The sequence below is a fragment of the Zonotrichia albicollis genome, chromosome 4 (assembly GCF_047830755.1).
Source record: "Zonotrichia albicollis isolate bZonAlb1 chromosome 4, bZonAlb1.hap1, whole genome shotgun sequence".
NCBI lineage: Eukaryota > Metazoa > Chordata > Aves > Passeriformes > Passerellidae > Zonotrichia > Zonotrichia albicollis.
Genome location: NC_133822.1, coordinates 11,865,878 through 11,884,175, shown reverse-complemented (window position 1 = coordinate 11,884,175; position 18,298 = coordinate 11,865,878). Strand labels below are relative to the sequence as shown.

General features: G+C 40.3%; 1 protein-coding gene across 2 annotated transcripts in view; it reads left to right on the top strand.

The window, feature by feature from the left end:
- The first annotated feature begins 7,361 nt into the window (after nt 1-7,361).
- Nucleotides 7,362-18,298, top strand: part of GNAI1 (G protein subunit alpha i1) — a 32,084-nt gene continuing 21,147 nt past the window's right edge. Inside the window, exon 1 of one of the 2 annotated variants that reach the window (XM_005489176.4) lies at nt 7,362-7,823. In XM_005489176.4, the coding sequence (XP_005489233.1) occupies nt 7,706-7,823 (118 nt within the window). In that variant the 5' untranslated portion in view covers nt 7,362-7,705. The remainder of the gene's footprint in view (nt 7,824-18,298) is intronic. The other variant, XM_074538795.1, reaches the window with a different exon arrangement.

Here is an 18,298-nt window from a genome sequence, read left to right as displayed (position 1 = left end):
CTACTTAATAAAAAAGTACTTCTTATTTCCATGTAAATATTGTTCAACTTTCATTTGAAACAAAATAAATAACATTTATTGGATAACATGGTCAAAATTTACTCCTTTTAATCAATACACTTTACCTACAAATTATTTTAAAATTGCAATTATTGAAAAACTCTCTGAATTTCTGTAAGTAATCAGTCCTATTCTTTGATTTGCTGATATGCTTTGTCACCAAAATCATTGCTGGATTTATACTATATTTATAAGTGGAATTAAATGCTTGTATTAATACATTATAGAATTAATTTACCATAAGTAATATCTTCATATGCAGTAAAAGAAAACTGACTATTCAAAGAATCTACTGATGTGAGCTACGTTTCAGAGCATGTGTGAAGACACTTAGATATGACAGTCAAAAAGTTGCTGTATTGTCTTATAGTTATGTTGTGCTTATGTGAGATAAAAATTGACCGATCCTGCAGCAATTTTCCTGAATTTCCCATTTAGTGTAACATCTTATGCACTTGTTTCATTTACTGTACTTTTATGAATTTGAATAAATATACAGTAATGTAAAATAATTTAAAAATAGACCAATTTGTGAAGACCTAGCATCATAACAGGAAATATTATACTGGTTGATAGTGTTGCTTATATATGCTAATGTTTACTTCCTACAATTCAAAATGGATACAGGCACCATAAAAGGATTTTACAATAATTAAATTATTTCCACTTTATAATTTTATTTTTTCTGGTGTGACAATAGCACATGAATACACCTATTTATGTATCTAATTTTTATTAACATGTAATAACATTTACAAATATAACATTTAGTGTTTCAGTGCTGTTTCACACTAACTGGGAAATAATTTCAATTTACTAATACACACAAAGGGACAAAACGTAATGTAACTACCCAGATCACACCCCCAAAAGCCATATGTTTCACAATATTACAGGTTTACATGATTATTTTGTGGCTTAATTTATGTATAATCCATTTCTGCTATGGATATACTAAAGACATTATGTCCTGAAATTTTAATTCTGGATTTTTTGCTGGACTTTTAGCACTATGGAAACAAATGTCTATCAGTGTGTGTGTGTGTGTGTGTGTCTTTCTCTTATAGATGAATACAATCTTCATTATTAAAATGCTCATTTTTTCAATGAGTTTTTCCTTTGTTTATTTATACTATGAAGTCTGTACCATGATTAGTTCATTTGCAGGTCAGGGGTAGAAGAGACAGTAGGTTATGTAGTTTCTTCAGCTGTAACTACTCAGAATTAAATCTAACATGGCACTATTTCAAAAACATGCCAACTGCACAAAAAGAAATCTCCTTTGCTGAGCATTTACACCTGGTTCTATCATATTCTAGGAGAGAACCTATCTACAGTGCTTTGAACAATGAAATCATCAACGTAGATATTTGCACAATTCATTAGGAACCTGGTCTCTTGGAAAGATTAACATAAAATGAATGAAGTGTCAAATTCCCCTCTTCCCCATTCTCAGCCTTCTCCTAGCAAAATACACGCAGTTCACCTCCAAGGACCTCGGTATTACACAGTGTGCATACACAAAGCTGATTTTCTTCCCACATCATTGTAATTACACTGCCTTCATTAAAAATAACAGAATTCTCACTGTTTATTTCAAGGCAACAGTGAGCACTAGAGTGTGCACAGCACCGGCTGGCATACACAGCACACATCTCCTCTCTCTGCCAGCAGCACCTCCTGCACTCAATATACACCTTGGAATCTTCCAAGGTGCTGACAATAATTATTTGCATCCATATTAACAAGCACACTTTAGATGTTAGCATGCTACTGAGCTACAGCTTAATCAATTCAGTGTTGCTCATCTGCAGTGTCGGGAAATTTTAAAGCCAAACTTGTTTTGTGGTTCCAAGAAAAATTTCATATTGAATTAAGTGTATAAAATCTCTTAGTCAGAAAGGCCCTGCACAGAGGTGTTGCATGAGCTCTGCCCTGTCATTAGTTACATTGCTGAACAGGGACATTATCCTAGCTAATTAATATCCAAAGTATCCACTATCCATTAATTAATCACAGTAACGTGAGAGAAGAATCAGCGTTGTGTATGCATACAGTGTAATCCAGAGGTTCTTGAAGGTGCAAGCACTTTGCCAGAAGACTCAGCAATGGAGCAGAGGGGCCTTTGACATTTAATTCTCATGGAGAGTTTGTACTTGCTCTTTTTAATTATTTTTTCATCTGTTTAAGTTTCAAATGGTGTAATAGACCTGTTGTTTCAGATTCAGAAAGCCAGCTGTGTCCTGGGCAGCATCTGGAGTACTGTGGGCAGCAGGTCAGGAGGGGATTCTGACCTGAGAATCTGCATCCAGGTCTGGGCTCCCCTGCACAGGAGACCAATGGACCTGTTGGATCAATTTCAGAGGAATATCAAGTTGATTGGATAGATGGAGCACCGCTTCTATGAGGAAAGGCTGAGAGAAGATGGACTACAAGCACTTTGCCAGAAGACTCAGCAATGGGGCAGAGGGGTCTTTGACATTTAATTCACATGGAGGATTTGTATTTGCTGTTTAATTATTTTCTCATCTGTGTAAGTTTCAAATGGTGTAATAAACCTGTTGTTTCAGATTCAGAAAGCCAGCTGTGTCCTGGGCAGCATCTGGAGCGCCGTGGGCAGCAGGTCAGGAGGGGATTCTGCCCCATCCAGGTCTGGGGTCCCCAGCACAGGGAGACCAATGGACCTGTTGGATCAATTTCAGAGGGATACCAAGTTGATTGGATAGATGGAGCACCGCTTCCATGAGGAAAGGTTGAGAACTGGGTTTGTTCAGCCTGGAAAAGAGAAGGCTTTTGGGTGAGCTCATTGTGGCCTTTCAGTACCTGAAGGGAGCCTGCAAGGAAGACAGAGAGGGACTTTCCTCAAGAGCATGCAGTGACAGGCCAAGGGTGAATGGATTCCAACTGATAGACAGTAGGTTTAGATTAGATGTTAGGAAGAAATTCTTTACTCTGAGGCTGGTGAAGCACTGGAACAACATGCCCAGGGAAGCTGTGGATGCCCCATCCCTGGAAGTGTTCAAGGTCAGGCTGGATGGGGCTTTGAGCAACCTGGCCAAGTAGAAGGTGTCCCTGCCCATGCCAGAAGGGTTGGAATGAGCACTATGGAAGAAGATACCTTGAATCACACTTTGGGAACATTTTATTTTCTCAGCACAAAAGGAAATTAAATAACTTAAGTAAAAAATATTTACTAGTTTTAGTAAGTATTACTTACTTACTAAAATAATACTTACTATTATTTTAGTAAGTAGTTCAGGTATTGAGATATAATTATGCATAATGTTACATGTTTTATTCAGAAAGTATTTTACCTTGCTCTATTTATTTTTTCAAAGGCAGAAATTAAAATTCTTGCCCACTTTCCTCTAGTTCTTTTGTAACAGCTGTATTCAATTTCTCATATATGTTTTTGTGTACTGTGTCTGGTTAAAGACAAGAGCAAAGGATGATTAAATCAGATAATTTAAATTAAAATCTGAAAAACAGCAAAATAGAAGGCTGAAGGCTGATCATTATCCCCATAAAACACTGTGCATTCCATACCAAACACAAGAAATTTATCTATTAAGCCCATGCAGCAAGCAGCTAAAGATAATCTTACAGAAAAATGAGCCCAGGAGCTGGTGATGCAGACTCAAAAGGAGGTCATATCAAACAACAGCTATTTGTTGTTAAACCAAGCAAAACAACAAAATCTCTTGAAATAATCGCCTCTCAGGAATGAGGCCATGAAACACACAGCTCCTGAGCAATCTCCCAACTTGTTAGAAGAAAGTAAAAGCTGTACAGTTCTAACTGCAGGGATGAAATACACAGTCTCACATAACCACACTGCTGTGAGGCAATGCTGATCCATGAGTTACAGCTTACACATTCCCTGTGTTTTGGAATAACACACAGGGACCATTGGTGTACTGTCCAAATACAGACTGCATTTATCTACTTAACTATAGTTTCTCTCACTATGGAGTAGATTATTTTATCTAAGAAGAAAATACTTTCAGACATCAGGTTCAGATCTGTGGTAGCTCCAGGTAGTGACTCAGGCCTACACTGCTGCACAGCACCATGTAAGACATTATTTGTTACAAAGCACTGCACTGACAACCTTTGTTCTGAATATTGGGAGTTTCCTGGCCACAACAGAGTTAGCACAATCATTCCTCAGCCCTCTTGGGCACTGTAAAAAGAGTTTCTGCTATTCCATGATCCTGAGAGCTGCTATGTATGTGAAGTAACACTAGAATACCATAGTTTATCCCCTGCACCATTATTGCATAAGTAGAACTAAACAACTGACATTGCTGAACACTGTTGAAAAGATCTCTTATAGTTTCAAAGAAGACTGCACAAGGAAATAATATTAGTGAACCTGTGCCATGTAGTACTTCCACTTCTGAAAAATTAAAAATTGATACCAACTGCCTTCAAATTTTTAAAGGAATGCACATTAGAATGCTCAGGAGTTCCCCTGTAATATTACAATATTTTTTGTAATATTTTTGTACATGGTTTTTTGTAATATTGTTTTACAGGTTTTTTGTAATATTGTTCATGTACAACCAGGTACAATTTATCCACAGGGTTGTGGATACTGATGTGATAAATATTACAGGAAAAGGTAGTAGAAAAATCCTAATTGTGAAATAAAGTGGGCTTGGGTTAAAAGAACTAAGAAGTCAATCTTTAAGACTAAGCTATGTATACAAAAGAGGAGATACTATCCAGTTCTGTTTTCCAGATACAGGGTGATAAAAAGAAAAAGAACTTGGGTCCGTTTCAAGCTTTTTGCCAGTGAATGTAGAGACAATGTTAAAGGGGAAAAAGGACAGAGAGAACACCCTCACAAATACTCTAGGCCAAAAGCATAGAAATGTATGCTCTATGCACATGATTAAATGAAACAAAATCCATGCAAAGTTGAGGTGTCCTACTTGTAGTATCTCCATTTCTGTAACATCTGCCACTTTTATTATCACATTATTTCCACCTACCATAATCTCTGTTTACAACTTTCTTATCCCTTAATCTGTACTTTCACTTACAAATACCCTAACCACGTGTTGTTTATCTCAGAAATAATTCTTTAGCCTTGATTTCCAAATCAGAAAAGTATCTCTAAGCTTATTAATTTTCATCTCCACTAGCTCTGTTCTTTCCTGAGCAGCAGTTGACATTGCTCCCTCTACCACAGGAGAGGCCAGGAACCCTAAAACAAGACTAGGCTTCCATATGTGAGATGAGCTGTTTTGTAAAAGTTTTTATCCCACACAGTACCAGGGTGGAAGTCTGCCCAAGAGAACACAAAATAAACTAAACACCTGTACAACTCAGGAGGGCAGAGAAGCAACAAACACCTCTCAGGTGCCCTGGCATTCTCCATAGCAGCAGGACAATGAAGATGGACAAATAAAATGTCAGAGGTCTTATAAAGTCTTGAGAACCAATGTACTTTGGGGTTTCTTTAAGAAAGAATTCTATACTATCCTTTGCTAGTGCTGAGAGCATGCCTACCAATCAGATGTGAAAAATATTTAAGTTACAGTTGATCTCTGCAAAGAAGAAAAACCACACATCCAATCAAAGTAAAACATTTGATACACTTTTCCATTGAGTATTAAAGGAAAAAAATCTTTTTAATTTGCTAAGTATCATAATTGCTGAGTCTGACTTAAAGTCTTTGCACTCTAATGCTAAAACACCTTCTGTGCTGTAAAGTGCTGCTCTTTTTGAGCTCATTCTGGGGGCAGAAGTTCTTGAGATTCTATAGAAACAAAAAAAAAATCCTAAGGACTCACTAGAAAGATGAATTTTAATTTAACAGGTTTGCCTTGTAGGCTTTTGCGCCTTACGTTTCGACTGAAGCTTTTCCTGAGATTCACAAAGTTTTATCAGTTGTGCACAGTTCTATCCACAAATTTCAGTGCAATCAGTGCTTCACCCTATCAGTGCTGACCAGATGGGGTTGTGGGTCCCAGTCACACCGCAGCTCAGCTGAATTATCCCGAGGTCCCTTCAACCTCATTTCTTCTGTGATCCTATTATCGGGTAACGGGATCTCTCTTTTGCAATCCAAATGCAACATGTGCGTGCTGGGGAAAGACTTGTAAACATTGCATAGTTTCCTTAGGGCTTTTATAATAAACAGCAAAACAAGTCATAAAACAGCCTCTGACAGGTCACAGATGTGCAGACAGCCCCATGCCAGGGCTCTGAGACAGGGCAGAGAATCACGGAGTGGGTCAGGTTGGAGGGGACCATATCGGGGCATCTGTGCCAACCTCCCTGCTCCAGCAGGGCCATCCCAGAGCACATGGCCCGGGATTGCATCCAAATTATTGGAGTATCTCCAGTGAGAAAGGCTCCACAGCCCCCCTGGGCAACCTGTCCCAGTGCTCGGCGACTGCACAGTGAAGCGCTCTCTCATGTTCAGCTAGAACTATGTGTGCACCAATTTCCCTGTTAGCTCTCGTCCTACTGCTCGGTACCACCGGGAACAGCCCTGCTCCAATCTCCTGGCACCCCCTTCCCTATTTAAATGCTTATATACATGGATGAAGGAAGGTCCATCAAAAAAGAGCGGGATGAGCAGCTGAGTCGTGAGGTGGGACGGTTCGTTTGACTTTGGGTTCGTGCGGTAAAGTACGTCTGACCGATCAGCCCACGTAAAACCCAGCCTTACTACGCCCCTCCTGAGGGCCGACTGCCAGCACCCAGCGACGGCGGGGCTGCACCCCGAGAGGCTGCCCTGGGTCCCGGCAGCGGAAACAGCGGGACAGGGGGACAAGGCAGGACAGGGCACGAGGGGACGAGGAGCTCTGCTCCTGCACCACCCCCCCCCCCGGGGTACCCCATTGGCACAGCCCGGCCCGGCGCTCCCCCGTCCCGCCGAGCAATGGAACCTCCCGCGCGCGAGCAGTTTAAATTCGAGCCCCTCCCAGAGAAATGCCTGGGGCTCGCGCACGGGGGCGTCACGGGCTGCGCCGCTTCCAGCCCCGTTCCGCTCCCGCTGTGCTTCCACTTCTAGCCCCGTTCGCGTTCCGCTCCCACTGTGCCTCCACTTCCAGCCCCGTTCCTGTTCCGCTCCCGCTGTGTCCCCGCTCCCAGCCCCGTTCCGCTCCCGCTGCGCTCTCCTCCATCCCGTCCCCCGCCCCAAAACGCCTGGCCGCCGCCGTGCGCACGCGCCGACGCGCCCGCCCCTCTTCCCGCCGTGCACGCGCGCCCCTCCTCTGTCTCTCTCTCGCTCCCCTCCCGGCGTGGGCGGTGCGCGCGCGGTCGCGCGCCTCCGGCGGGGCGGGGGCGGTGCCGCGCGCGCAGCAGCCTCAGGGCCGGCGGCGGGAGCGGCGGCCCCGGTGCGAGGCCTCGGTCCGCCCGTCCGCAGCCCCGCTCTCCCCGCTCCGCGCTTCCCCGGCCGAGCCTCCCCACGGCCCCTCCCGCTCGCTGCCTCCCCTCTTGGCCGTGAGCCGAGCCCGGCGCGCGGTACCCGCGACGCCGCTGCGTCCCAGGTGAGGGAGCGGGGGAAGGAAGGAGAGAGCGAGCGGGGAGCACTCGCTCCCTCTCCCTCCTCAGCGCCTCCCCGCCTCCGAGCCCCGCCGCTCCCTGCTTCACTTCTCGCGGCGGAGCCAAACAGCCCCTTGCCAAGATGGGCTGCACGCTGAGCGCCGAGGACAAGGCGGCGGTGGAGAGGAGCAAGATGATCGACAGGAACCTGCGGGAGGACGGCGAGAAGGCGGCCAGGGAAGTGAAGCTGCTCCTCTTAGGTAAGGGATGCCGTGAGGGGAGGCTCCTCCTGAGGCAGCCGCTCTCCGAAGCTCCCTCGCCCACCGAGGGGTAGAGTTTTATAGGAACGCTCCGGGCTGGGCGGGGGGCGGTGCTGCCCTCGGAGCCCGGGGTATTGCTCGGGGCCCCTCGGAAGTCGTGGGGTCGCGGGAGGCGCTGCAGCACCTTGGAGCAGGTGGGCGCCTCGGCCGCCTGGAGGGAGGATCGGAGGCAGCGCCCCGGGGAAGCGGCACGGCGTGGGCTGTCCGGGCCCTGGCTCCCATCGCAAAGGGATAACGCCTGGAACTTTTGACCTGGATTCTCTGTTCCCCTTTTGAAAGGAAGGAAACGTTACGTTGGGGCGATATTTACTCTTAATATTTCTTGTAGACCCGAGCAACTCCTAAACTGTTGCTGCGAGAGTAAAGTATAGAAAAGTGTCAAAAGAACAAAAGGCAGAGCATCATTTAACTTTTGAGTGTTTTTTTGGTGGTTTTGTTTTTTTTTATTTTGTGGAACTTGCTTGTGTTTCTGGGATCTTACGACGGGGAGTACCACCTTGATGGACTTACTACATGGGTAACATAAAGACTTACAGCGTGCCATGGTGTATTCTTCAGTTTTGCTCACAAGTACTTAAAGCTTACCTTTTTGTGTGTTTTAAGATGTACTTTGTGTGTGAAGATAAGGTTATTTTTAGAATTGCAAGAAAAAAGGAAGTACATTTGAGTACATAGAGTACATTTGTTCAGGACTAAAACTACTGTAGGCTGGGGACAGTTGAATGCTGCAAGATTTGCATTGAATTAATGTTGTGGCAAGTTTCGCAGTATATTCTGTGTAGCTAAACCAGACTGGGTCTAATAGCGAGTTAAAATAGCTATTGAGTTGCTGCTCCCCTCTCAGGGGTGACGTTTCAGGCAAAGTTTTTAAATGATGCACGGTATCTCCCCTCGACATTGATTTTGCTCTCCTGTAGTGCTCTATTCACTACAAACATAGTAGACCACTTAAATAACTTTCTGTTGCTAAATTCTAAGATGGCTCCAGAAAAGGACAAAAGACAGAGCGAATTGTAATTGTAGATGAAGAAATGAAACAAACGTAGAATGGGAAAAACAAAGATCCTAAAAGGATTTTCTAGGTTTAAAATTTAACTTGTGAAATAAGCCAGAAACAAAAGCTGGAATTGTTCTCCAGGAAATGGAAGTGGAAGCCTGTATCTGTTAGGTTTTGGGCTGGTACTGAACACCTTTGGAATCCTCAGCTTGTTGTATGGAAAGGTTTTCCTGTATGTGATAATAGCAATACTGCAGATATTCCTGCCTTTTTAAAAAGTGGCAGTATAACACTTTGTGTCATCTGGCATTTGAAATTAATTTTCAGGTTTTTTGGTGTTCTGTATGGAACTTGTAGTGCCTGTAGTTTCATACTTGTTTTCCTATTTTTCGTCTTAATTCTTGGGTACAGATGACGTCTGTTTAAAGATGCTTTAAACTTAAGAATGGATTTTGTCACTATTTTAATGCTCTTATGTACTAAGTCCTATGTTATGAGCTTAAATTTTATAAATTCTCTGTTTCTAAGGCTGGAAAGCCTCTCTGCTGGGCTCCCATGAGATCTGAGGACACGGAACAAATGGTCAGATGCGTGTGGGCTCCCAGGGTGTTGTGAGCAGCAGCTCTCTTGGGTCAGCATTTCCCTCTCTCCTGCTAAAATGAGGTGTGAAGGCTGAAAGCCTGGCTTGTGCTGGGACCAGTGCTGGCATGATTGTTTAAACAATGATTACCTAAATGTTCAGTGAACTCTGGATGAGGCTTTTGCATACACCCATGGATGCACATATGTATTTCACGTGTTTTGGAAATAAAGCATTTTCCCTTCCTCTTCCTTGCAAGTCTGTCAGGTGTCTTGAATGTGATGTGAAGGCTTTATCTGGTGGCAGAAGTATTTAAAGTTATTTCCACTAGAGTCACTTTCTTCTCACCACTCACTTTCCCAGTTGCTTGTTCAGCCCACACGTCAGAATTTATCATCTACTCGGTTGTACTCCTGCATCTATTTATGGGTTTGTTCTGCTAAAAAGACACTGAAGGAAAAGTAAAAATTGTGGTCTGCTGCCAGGAAAATGCAATGTGCAAGTGGCATCTGAGACACCTTGTATATGTAGAAAAAGGTCATGTGACTGTACACCTATTGTTATTATAATTAACACATTAAATTGGATTTATTCCAGCATATATAATTTTTTTTTTTTGCATGGTGATTAGAGAATCCTGCTGAAGTTTCAGCTAGAATGCTCAGTTGAGGCAAGATGTGTTCATAAAATCAATCGATTTCTAGACTGGAAATTTAATTTATTCCATCATATGCTTTTCTAATTTTTTTTTTTCTAAAACAGGATATTGCAGGGATTTAATTGAGAGAGATGTGGCATTGCTGTACCTGAACCATCACTGTGAACAATATCACTCATGCATGTTAGATATATGTTTTGTTTTCTTGTCTCTAGGAATAAGCAGATACATTGAATGTGCACAAAATACTTTTGAACTGGATTGTCTACGTTCTTTTGTCCTCTCTGTAAATTGGTTCATCACTTAATAAAATTTTCAGTGCTGCTATTAGGAATAAAAATGCTGGGTTCTAAGCATTATCCATGTATAGTTATTTGAACCTTGTAATTCTGTGCACTTCAATGTGATATCCCAACAGCAGGAGAGCCTTTCCTGGAAAATTTCTGAGAACCATCATTCTTAGAAGTAAGCTGAACTTGGTCTTGTAGTTGGTAAGCCAGATGGAAAATGCTTGTTTATACATGGGATTTGATGATTTTATCTTTTAAAACCATTACATAAACAAGCTTATTTACTTTAATACTGTTTTCAATCAATGTGTAACTTAAGTTTCATGAGAACTGAACAGAAAATATAATTGCAATGTATTATATGACCAACACTAAAAGTTCAACTTACAAAAGTATATACTTTTTGTTAAGCAGTTTATTTGTGACAAGTTGACAATGCCTAAACTTCTGTGTCCTAATTGAAGTAATATTTTCTTTATTTCTATTTTATTAACAGATAAACTCATATACTTAGTGTAAGATTTCTGAAAAGCAGTTTATATTTTGGCTGGCTTCCAGACAGAAAGTAGTAGATCCAAGTTGTTTTTTTCTTCCATGGTTCCTCATCTTAACTTTTAATATTCAGCAAATAAAAATTCTAGTGATGCTTGCAGAATTAATGTGATTCTTATGTTGGGAGGTGGTGATTCTGAGTGACCAGTCTGTGGGCTGCATTAATGGACATGTGATCCTGGTCAGGTGTGCATCCCCAAGCACATTTCTGTGGAATTAGCAAGAGCACATAAGACTGAGTTTGTGCCAACTGCAGGAGAACAGGCAGTCCCTCATTTAGTAGAATGCCTTCTGGTATGAGGTTAAACTCATCAGGTTTTATGAATACATTCAAACTGGCACCATGACTTCATAGGATTAGCACTTTGTCTTTTGAATTATCACATCCTTCACCAAGCTTAGCAAATTGGTGTTTGGGTTCTTTTATCTTGGATGAAAAAGGCAATAGATACGTCCTAAACATTCTTTAGGAGCAGCTCCTGGGCTCCAGGAAGTCACAGGCCATGTGTTTGACAGCTGCCATTGTGTTCTCCTTTCTGGATAATCACAGCTGTAGATGTGAGTTCAGTGGATACCTTCGTGCTCATGACTAGCAGAGCCACTTTCTGTTCCTGAATAGATCCTTGTGATTCATACTGGAATGTGTGCATGTCATGTTCTTAAAGATAAGTGACATTTACCAGGCAGTGCTGCATTTAATCTTTTCCATTGCAGCTTCCTGTTCCTTAAGATGGTAACTAGAACAATTCTATTTAATTGTTTTTCTAGTTCTTCACATCTCAGGCATCTTTTTCTGTCTGCTTGTCTTTTGTTCCAGACCTGCATCTTTGTCTGCTCAGCCAAACTGACTCCTGCTCCCTACTCATCTTTTCAGCAGCATCATCCTCATGATGCTTGACAGTACCTGGCTTCTTCCAGACCCTGTTGCACATTGGACTGAAAAAATACATTTATGCTGCTTGTACCATTACTTCTTTTGCCTTTCCTCCAGAATATTCTTTGTCCCCACACTTGCAGACAAAGACTTTAGGAGTCTGAACTTAGGAGAGCCCTCAGAAAAGCTTTTTTCTCACAAGTATGGCCAATTTCAGAGTTGTTGACCTTATCTTCATAAATTATGCCAGCCTAGTCTAAAACATTTCTACCAAACTATTTCCTGTCATGCCTTCAGAGACAGCCATCTATAGATGCTTACGAAGTTTGCCTCTTATTTACAGCTGATTTCTAATTTACAGCTGATACCTAAAATAAGTGTTTAATGTTTGGGTTTGGTTTGTTGCTGTTGGTCTTGTCTGTGTTAGTGTGAACACCCCTGCCCCCCATTCCTGCCTGTCTCCTTACATTTAGCAGGAGTTCTGAACTAGGCGTTCTCTTGCATTTTACTGTGGTGCAGTTGGACTCTGCCAATCAGGATGTTACTTGTGTGGAGTGACTTGATTCTGACAGTGTAATAATCCCCCTTGCTTTTGTGAGAGGAGACTCAGGGCTGTGCAGTAAGCATACTCATACTTTAGTTATGGTTGTGTTTGTACTGCTGCAGTGTGAGTTCTTTTGTCCTTGTCTCAGTCCATTTGAATGTTGGTGTAAAAGTTCACATCATCATCATCATCATATTGGTCTTTAATGTGTGCATGGACTTCAGTATAAATTATCTTTAGTGATATCAGGTCTTCTGTTGTATTATTATATTTCCTCTTTTTGGAAGTTACTTTATAAAGTCACTGTTTAGGATTATGTCATGATGTTAGTTCTTTAGCATTCTTAAGACAAAATTTACTTTAGTGCCTATTGTTTTAGGAAGGGTTAAAGAGAAACTGTCCATTATGTGCTTTGTTATGGTACTGGTAACAGTGACTTGGCTTTTATAAAATTTTGATTTGAAAAGTCTAGTCATGTATACATAAAATTATTTGTATTACAGCAAGTATTAAGGGTTTTTAAAATATTTCAAGAGTTAGAAAACATTTTAAGCTTGAGAAAATTTTTTTTTTAACTTTTCATTCAAAAACAGTGTAAAGCTGCTGCTGTGTTCCTTCTGAATTAGAGGCTCTAGTAAGGTACTTTTGGTAAGCTGTCCACTCCCAGCAGGCGGTACCTCAAGATCACTCATAAATTTTGTAAGAAACTATGATGTAATTAGTGTCTTCTTACTTTTTCTCCGCAGCACAGTTTATTGTATCATCATTGTTATATATGACAGTTTATTCGGTCCTATGTATTATATTACCAAAGTTGTTGTGGCTTTCAGCTAGCTTCTTTTTGTGAAGTTAAAATTAACTCACATCAGAACTAGACTTTACAGTGCAGCTCCCTGCATGGTTGTGTTGGCACAACTTGAACTTGGGGCTCTGTGCCATAGTTAGGCTGTAGTGATTTAAATACTCATATTGCCAAAGTGGGTTCCTTTGCTGCCACATTTTACTTTTTAGTTGTTTTGGTCCTCTGAGATGGAATAATTGAGTAGCCAGCATATAAGTTTGGCTAAATAATTTGAAACCAAGCCATGAGTATGGCTCAGAGGGCATAAAATTCTGAAGTCAGTTTTGCTCTCTAGCAGAGTTTCCTGTAACATGCTATCTGGCAAATGTGGTACAGCTAAACTGGGTGTAGAAAATAGATATTTAAGATGTTCTGTTAAGTGTGAGGGTGGGTTTTGGTTTTGATTTTTTTTGCCGTGGAAATACTGCAATAAAGATCTTAACTGATTTGATAATTAGCTGTTAAAAGTTTGTGGGTTTTTTTTTCCAAGACATGTATAGGAGAACCTGTATTAATAAAAACTTCCATTTCTGAATCTTAGTCGTTGTCCAGCTTTTGCCTAGGTTTGCTGTTCTGTTCATTCCCCTTGTTTGCTCAGTGCCCTGCTGTTACCTCAGGCTTTGTGTAAATTACACAATTATTCTGTAAATGGAACTCGGTTGGCTTTACCTGTGAGATTCTGTATCCACAAAGTATTGAAGTTGGTAAGGGATATAGAGTAGCTGGAAAAATCAGAACTTGGGATTTTTCTCACTCAAAACTTTTCACTCTTAGAAGTTCAATTTCTTTTAGTGGCTTAACTTAGTGACATTTGTGCGTGGAAGGATAACTGAGATTTTGAAATTAGAGTATTAGGACAAAAATAAACTGATTTTGCTGGGACACTTGTGTACCAGGACTGTTTCCTTCTGCAAGAAGAGATTTGAACTCATCTTTTTCTTAATGCTAGATATTTTGTTCTCCTTGAGCATTGAGTAGGAGCAGACAGGACAAAATAAGATTTCTTAGCAAGGATGGGAAGTAAAGGAGTGATTTTGTAGACTAATTACCCATATTTGTGACTGCTTATAGTCCTTATACAGTACAGATGTATACAAGAAGTGTTAAAGTTGGGGATTTGGAAGAAGCTTCCCATCATCACGGTTTTGCCCTTAGAGTTTGCAAAGCTGTGTTGCCAGCTTCAAAGTCTCTGGAGTTAAAAACTTACACTCTTAAAAACTCTGGAGCTTAAAACGTATAGGCCTGGCAATCACCTCGAGTCACAGATACCTGTCTGCACCAATCCTCGGTTTGAAAGTGTGTTACCTGTTGAGGTTAGATTTTGACTTCCTTTCATTTTGGTTCAATTGCTGACTACCCCTTCCTTTGAAACATATTTCTGTTATTTTTTTAAAGTTACTTTTAGTATAGTTCTTTCAGGATCTCTGCTGATGGGGCTAATTGCCATGAAGCAGTTAAGAACCAATTCTTTTAATAAGAGACTTGTTAAATAAGGAATAAGCAAGTAAATTCTTGTTAAATATGTGATAAGTAAGTAAATTGGTCTTCTGGCTTTTGTAATTTAAGAGTCATTGATGCTTTAAATAAGACCACCTCTGGTATGCTTTGTTACAACTTGATAATCAAGTTGCTGTGTTGACTGATAGGTGTATACTTACATGGGTATTTGGTGTTTATATTTTCCAGTACATGTAAACTTCAATATTGTATGTCCCTATAAAATTTCTGAAATTAGAAAATTCTTTTTGTGAAGCAACTTAAAGGAGTCAACACATTCATATATACTGTGCTTCAACTTCTGAAATAGACTGGACCTCATTGCTTTTTCAAATGTTCTGGTTAGAAATGTAATGTTGCCTTTGTAGTGAGTAATATACTTAGCAAATTTACCTGATTAAATCTTAAGTGAAATATAACAATATCTGGGCAACCAGAATGGACAGGAAGGCTTTACAATCATTGCTCTAAGCAGATTGTTTTTATAGAAGTAATCAATGTCCTGTAATGAAAATTCCTGTTGAAACTGTGAAGTGGGTTTATAATTAATAGTCTAGAATTTAATATGACCTGTTTCTTGACTTGAAAGTACTGGTGCTGTCAAATGGCTACCTGTAATCCTATCTTCCTTTTGCAAAGTTTATAAAATATGTTTTTGCATATGACTTGGGGTTTTTTACATGGACAAAGCCGTTGTAGTTGTTTGAATCATGCTACAAGTTTTTTATTGGTCACTGTTGTAAGGACATTCTAAATCTCAGGGGTTTTTAATAGTTTCCAATAAAACTAAAGTGGATCTTGCCTGCTTTCTAAATCTGTGATGGAATGCTGCAAGTAAGCAGTGGATGTTGTCTTACAAGCAGCAGAGCTATTCTGGAAGCTCTGCCTTGCTAAAAAGGAAAGTGCTTTTGCAGCATCTGGCTGAGTAGCTTTGCCCTGTCCCTGTCACTTTTAAATGTTTAATTCAGGGTTTTTTTGCTGGTTGAGTAGTCAGACTGCCTGTCCTGATTAGACTTAGTTTGCTGCTGGAGTGGTCAATTCAACTGGTATTTCATAATGGTCTGATGAGGACCTGACTAAAAGCATAATGAGGAGCAGAGATATGTGCTGGAAATGCAGAGTAGCAGGTGGAGGGGAAAATGGATGCAGAATAGGGTGCTTTCAATTTCTGTATTTCTGTTTCACAGTTCACTGTAGAATTGGATTAGGAATAATATGAAATTTGCAGGACCTGCAAGGTCCACTTGGTAGACATGTTAAACTCTATTCAAAACCCACTTTTTAAAGATTTCTTTGCTACAATAGGAGACAGAGGCAGCCCACGTTAAGCAATGTGCTGATTGCCAGTTAGAGGTAGGAGTTTCTTTTTGTTCCAAATACAGGGAGCATCAGATCTGTGCTTCTTCATGCTCTTCTGTTTTGTAGGTTGTAGGCTTGACTAGGAAGAATCCTCTTCTACCTAGCACTTCTTGGTGAATGCAAGATGCTTGTGGGCAAGAGGTGCAACTGCCAACCCAGTGTCAAACAGTAAAGAAGAGAACGGAGGCAACAGTAAAGTTGTAGTAATATTAAAATAGAACACAGTGTGAATGCAGTATTGGAATGCAATTTTAAAACTTTCTATTACTGGAGTTATGGGTCTTGCAATAAACAAATTGGGAACAAACCAGACAATTGTTTTTAAGTATTTATAAGTTTCATTTAAAGAAATGTTATTTTGAATCCTGTTGATTTCATGTCTGCTAGTAATGTTTTATACAGTGCTGGACTGAAAATAAGTTGAGAAGTCTCATTGAAGTGCTGACTGTATTCTTGATGCATTAAATATGTCTTGAAGCATTTTGAAAGTGGATTTCTCAGCTGTGTGCAGATCCTTAATAAATCTGGTAAACTCTTGGCAAAGGTGTTCTATTCTTTCTAAAGCATATAAATGCTTAAGCATACAACTCTTAAATCATTGACATGGATCCCTTCTAATATGCTTTAGGGCTGCAGTGTTAGCTGGTGAAAGCTGTCATCTAATTCCTAGATGAGGGTCTATTTCTATTTTCTCTATCTGCTGTTCTGGAACAGAGCAGCATTTGGGGTTAGGTTAGATCAGCCTTTGATTACGTACTTGCTTGAAGCCCAACACCTGTTTATGTAGGTGTCTGTCTTACTCCTTGCTCCTGGGATTGTTGGGTGTCTTGGAGGGGGTTGAAATTTTTATATACTTCAAAGCTGTCTCAGTTTAATATGAGACTGGTTAAATACTAATTCTGTTTAAACAACAACAAAACCTAAAAAAAAAAGCTGTATTTTTAAAGTACTGTTCACCCTACTTCAGGGCAGTTTTGTGTGTAAAATGCATGTGCATGTAACAAAAAATAAGGTGGACTATGCTCATGAATTTTCTTTCTTGCTTCAAATACAAATAGGAGTTATGAAAATGTTTGTATTTGAAAGAAATTGTCCACTGATATCTAGGAACTTTTTACATTTTAATCTCTGTCACTTTCAGTCCATCTGAGTTCTGGTGGAGTTGGTGACATTGAAGTGCATTTAGGTCAGCTATCAATATGCTTATTCTCCTTTTTTTTGTAGATCTTAGTCCTTGAGCTACAGGATGAAAAACTCTTAAGTTAGGTGTGGATGAATATTGAAAATTTACATGAACTGAAGTTTATTGCTTTGTTTCTACAATAATGGGACAGCTTTTAGTGTAATTGCATTTTCCCTGATATGAACTTTGACAGTACCCATTTATCACATTTGCAACAAATGCCTTGGTGTTATGTAACAAGTAGAGTTTTGAATAAAATCAGTTGATATTTACGTGAGAGATATTTTTCCTGTTTTGCTAGAAATGCACACTCAGTTTTCAGATTGTCCTAACTCTGCAGTTACATAGTTAGATAGCTGGGGGACAGTAGGTTCTGTCAAAATTGTAGATAGAACAACAGTAGTTTTGTTCTGAATTGGAAATGGGGCTTGCAATGAAAATACATTGTTATTTCAAGTTGTTTTGTTGTATCTTTCTGCCAGAACAACCTCCATAAAGTATGCCTTTGTTGCAGAGGACAATTTTTTATAAAGCATTTTTGGCTGTGATGAATGATAGCCTGCTTAGTTAGTTTGCCCTGGTACCTCTGAACCTGCCCATCTTTGCACACCGTATTTATAGCATGGTGCATTGTAAAAGGCCATGAAGGCCAAGCACACTGTGGAGAGCAATGTCAAGGCACTGTGGTTTTCTGGAAGGTTTATTAGATATATGTTTGAAAGACTGGATGAGGCATGCTGTACTCTGTTGACAGAAATTGATGGTAACTCTCGTGGTAGACATTATAAGAGTAAAGGACTTGGCTCTTTCTGTTGGAGCAGTCACCATTTATCTCCTAGATTGGGCTCACATACAACAACCACTGAAACTCGTGTTCAAGAAGATCTTTAATCAAATTCTTTCATACCATGATTTTAAATTAGGTAGTAATTGTTTCTGAGCATACTACTTAGTATGGGAGAAGAAAGCCACTTGATTTTTTTGAAGTAGCAAATTTAAATCTTACTTCAGTTTTGTAGAGCGATAGTTATTTGTTATAT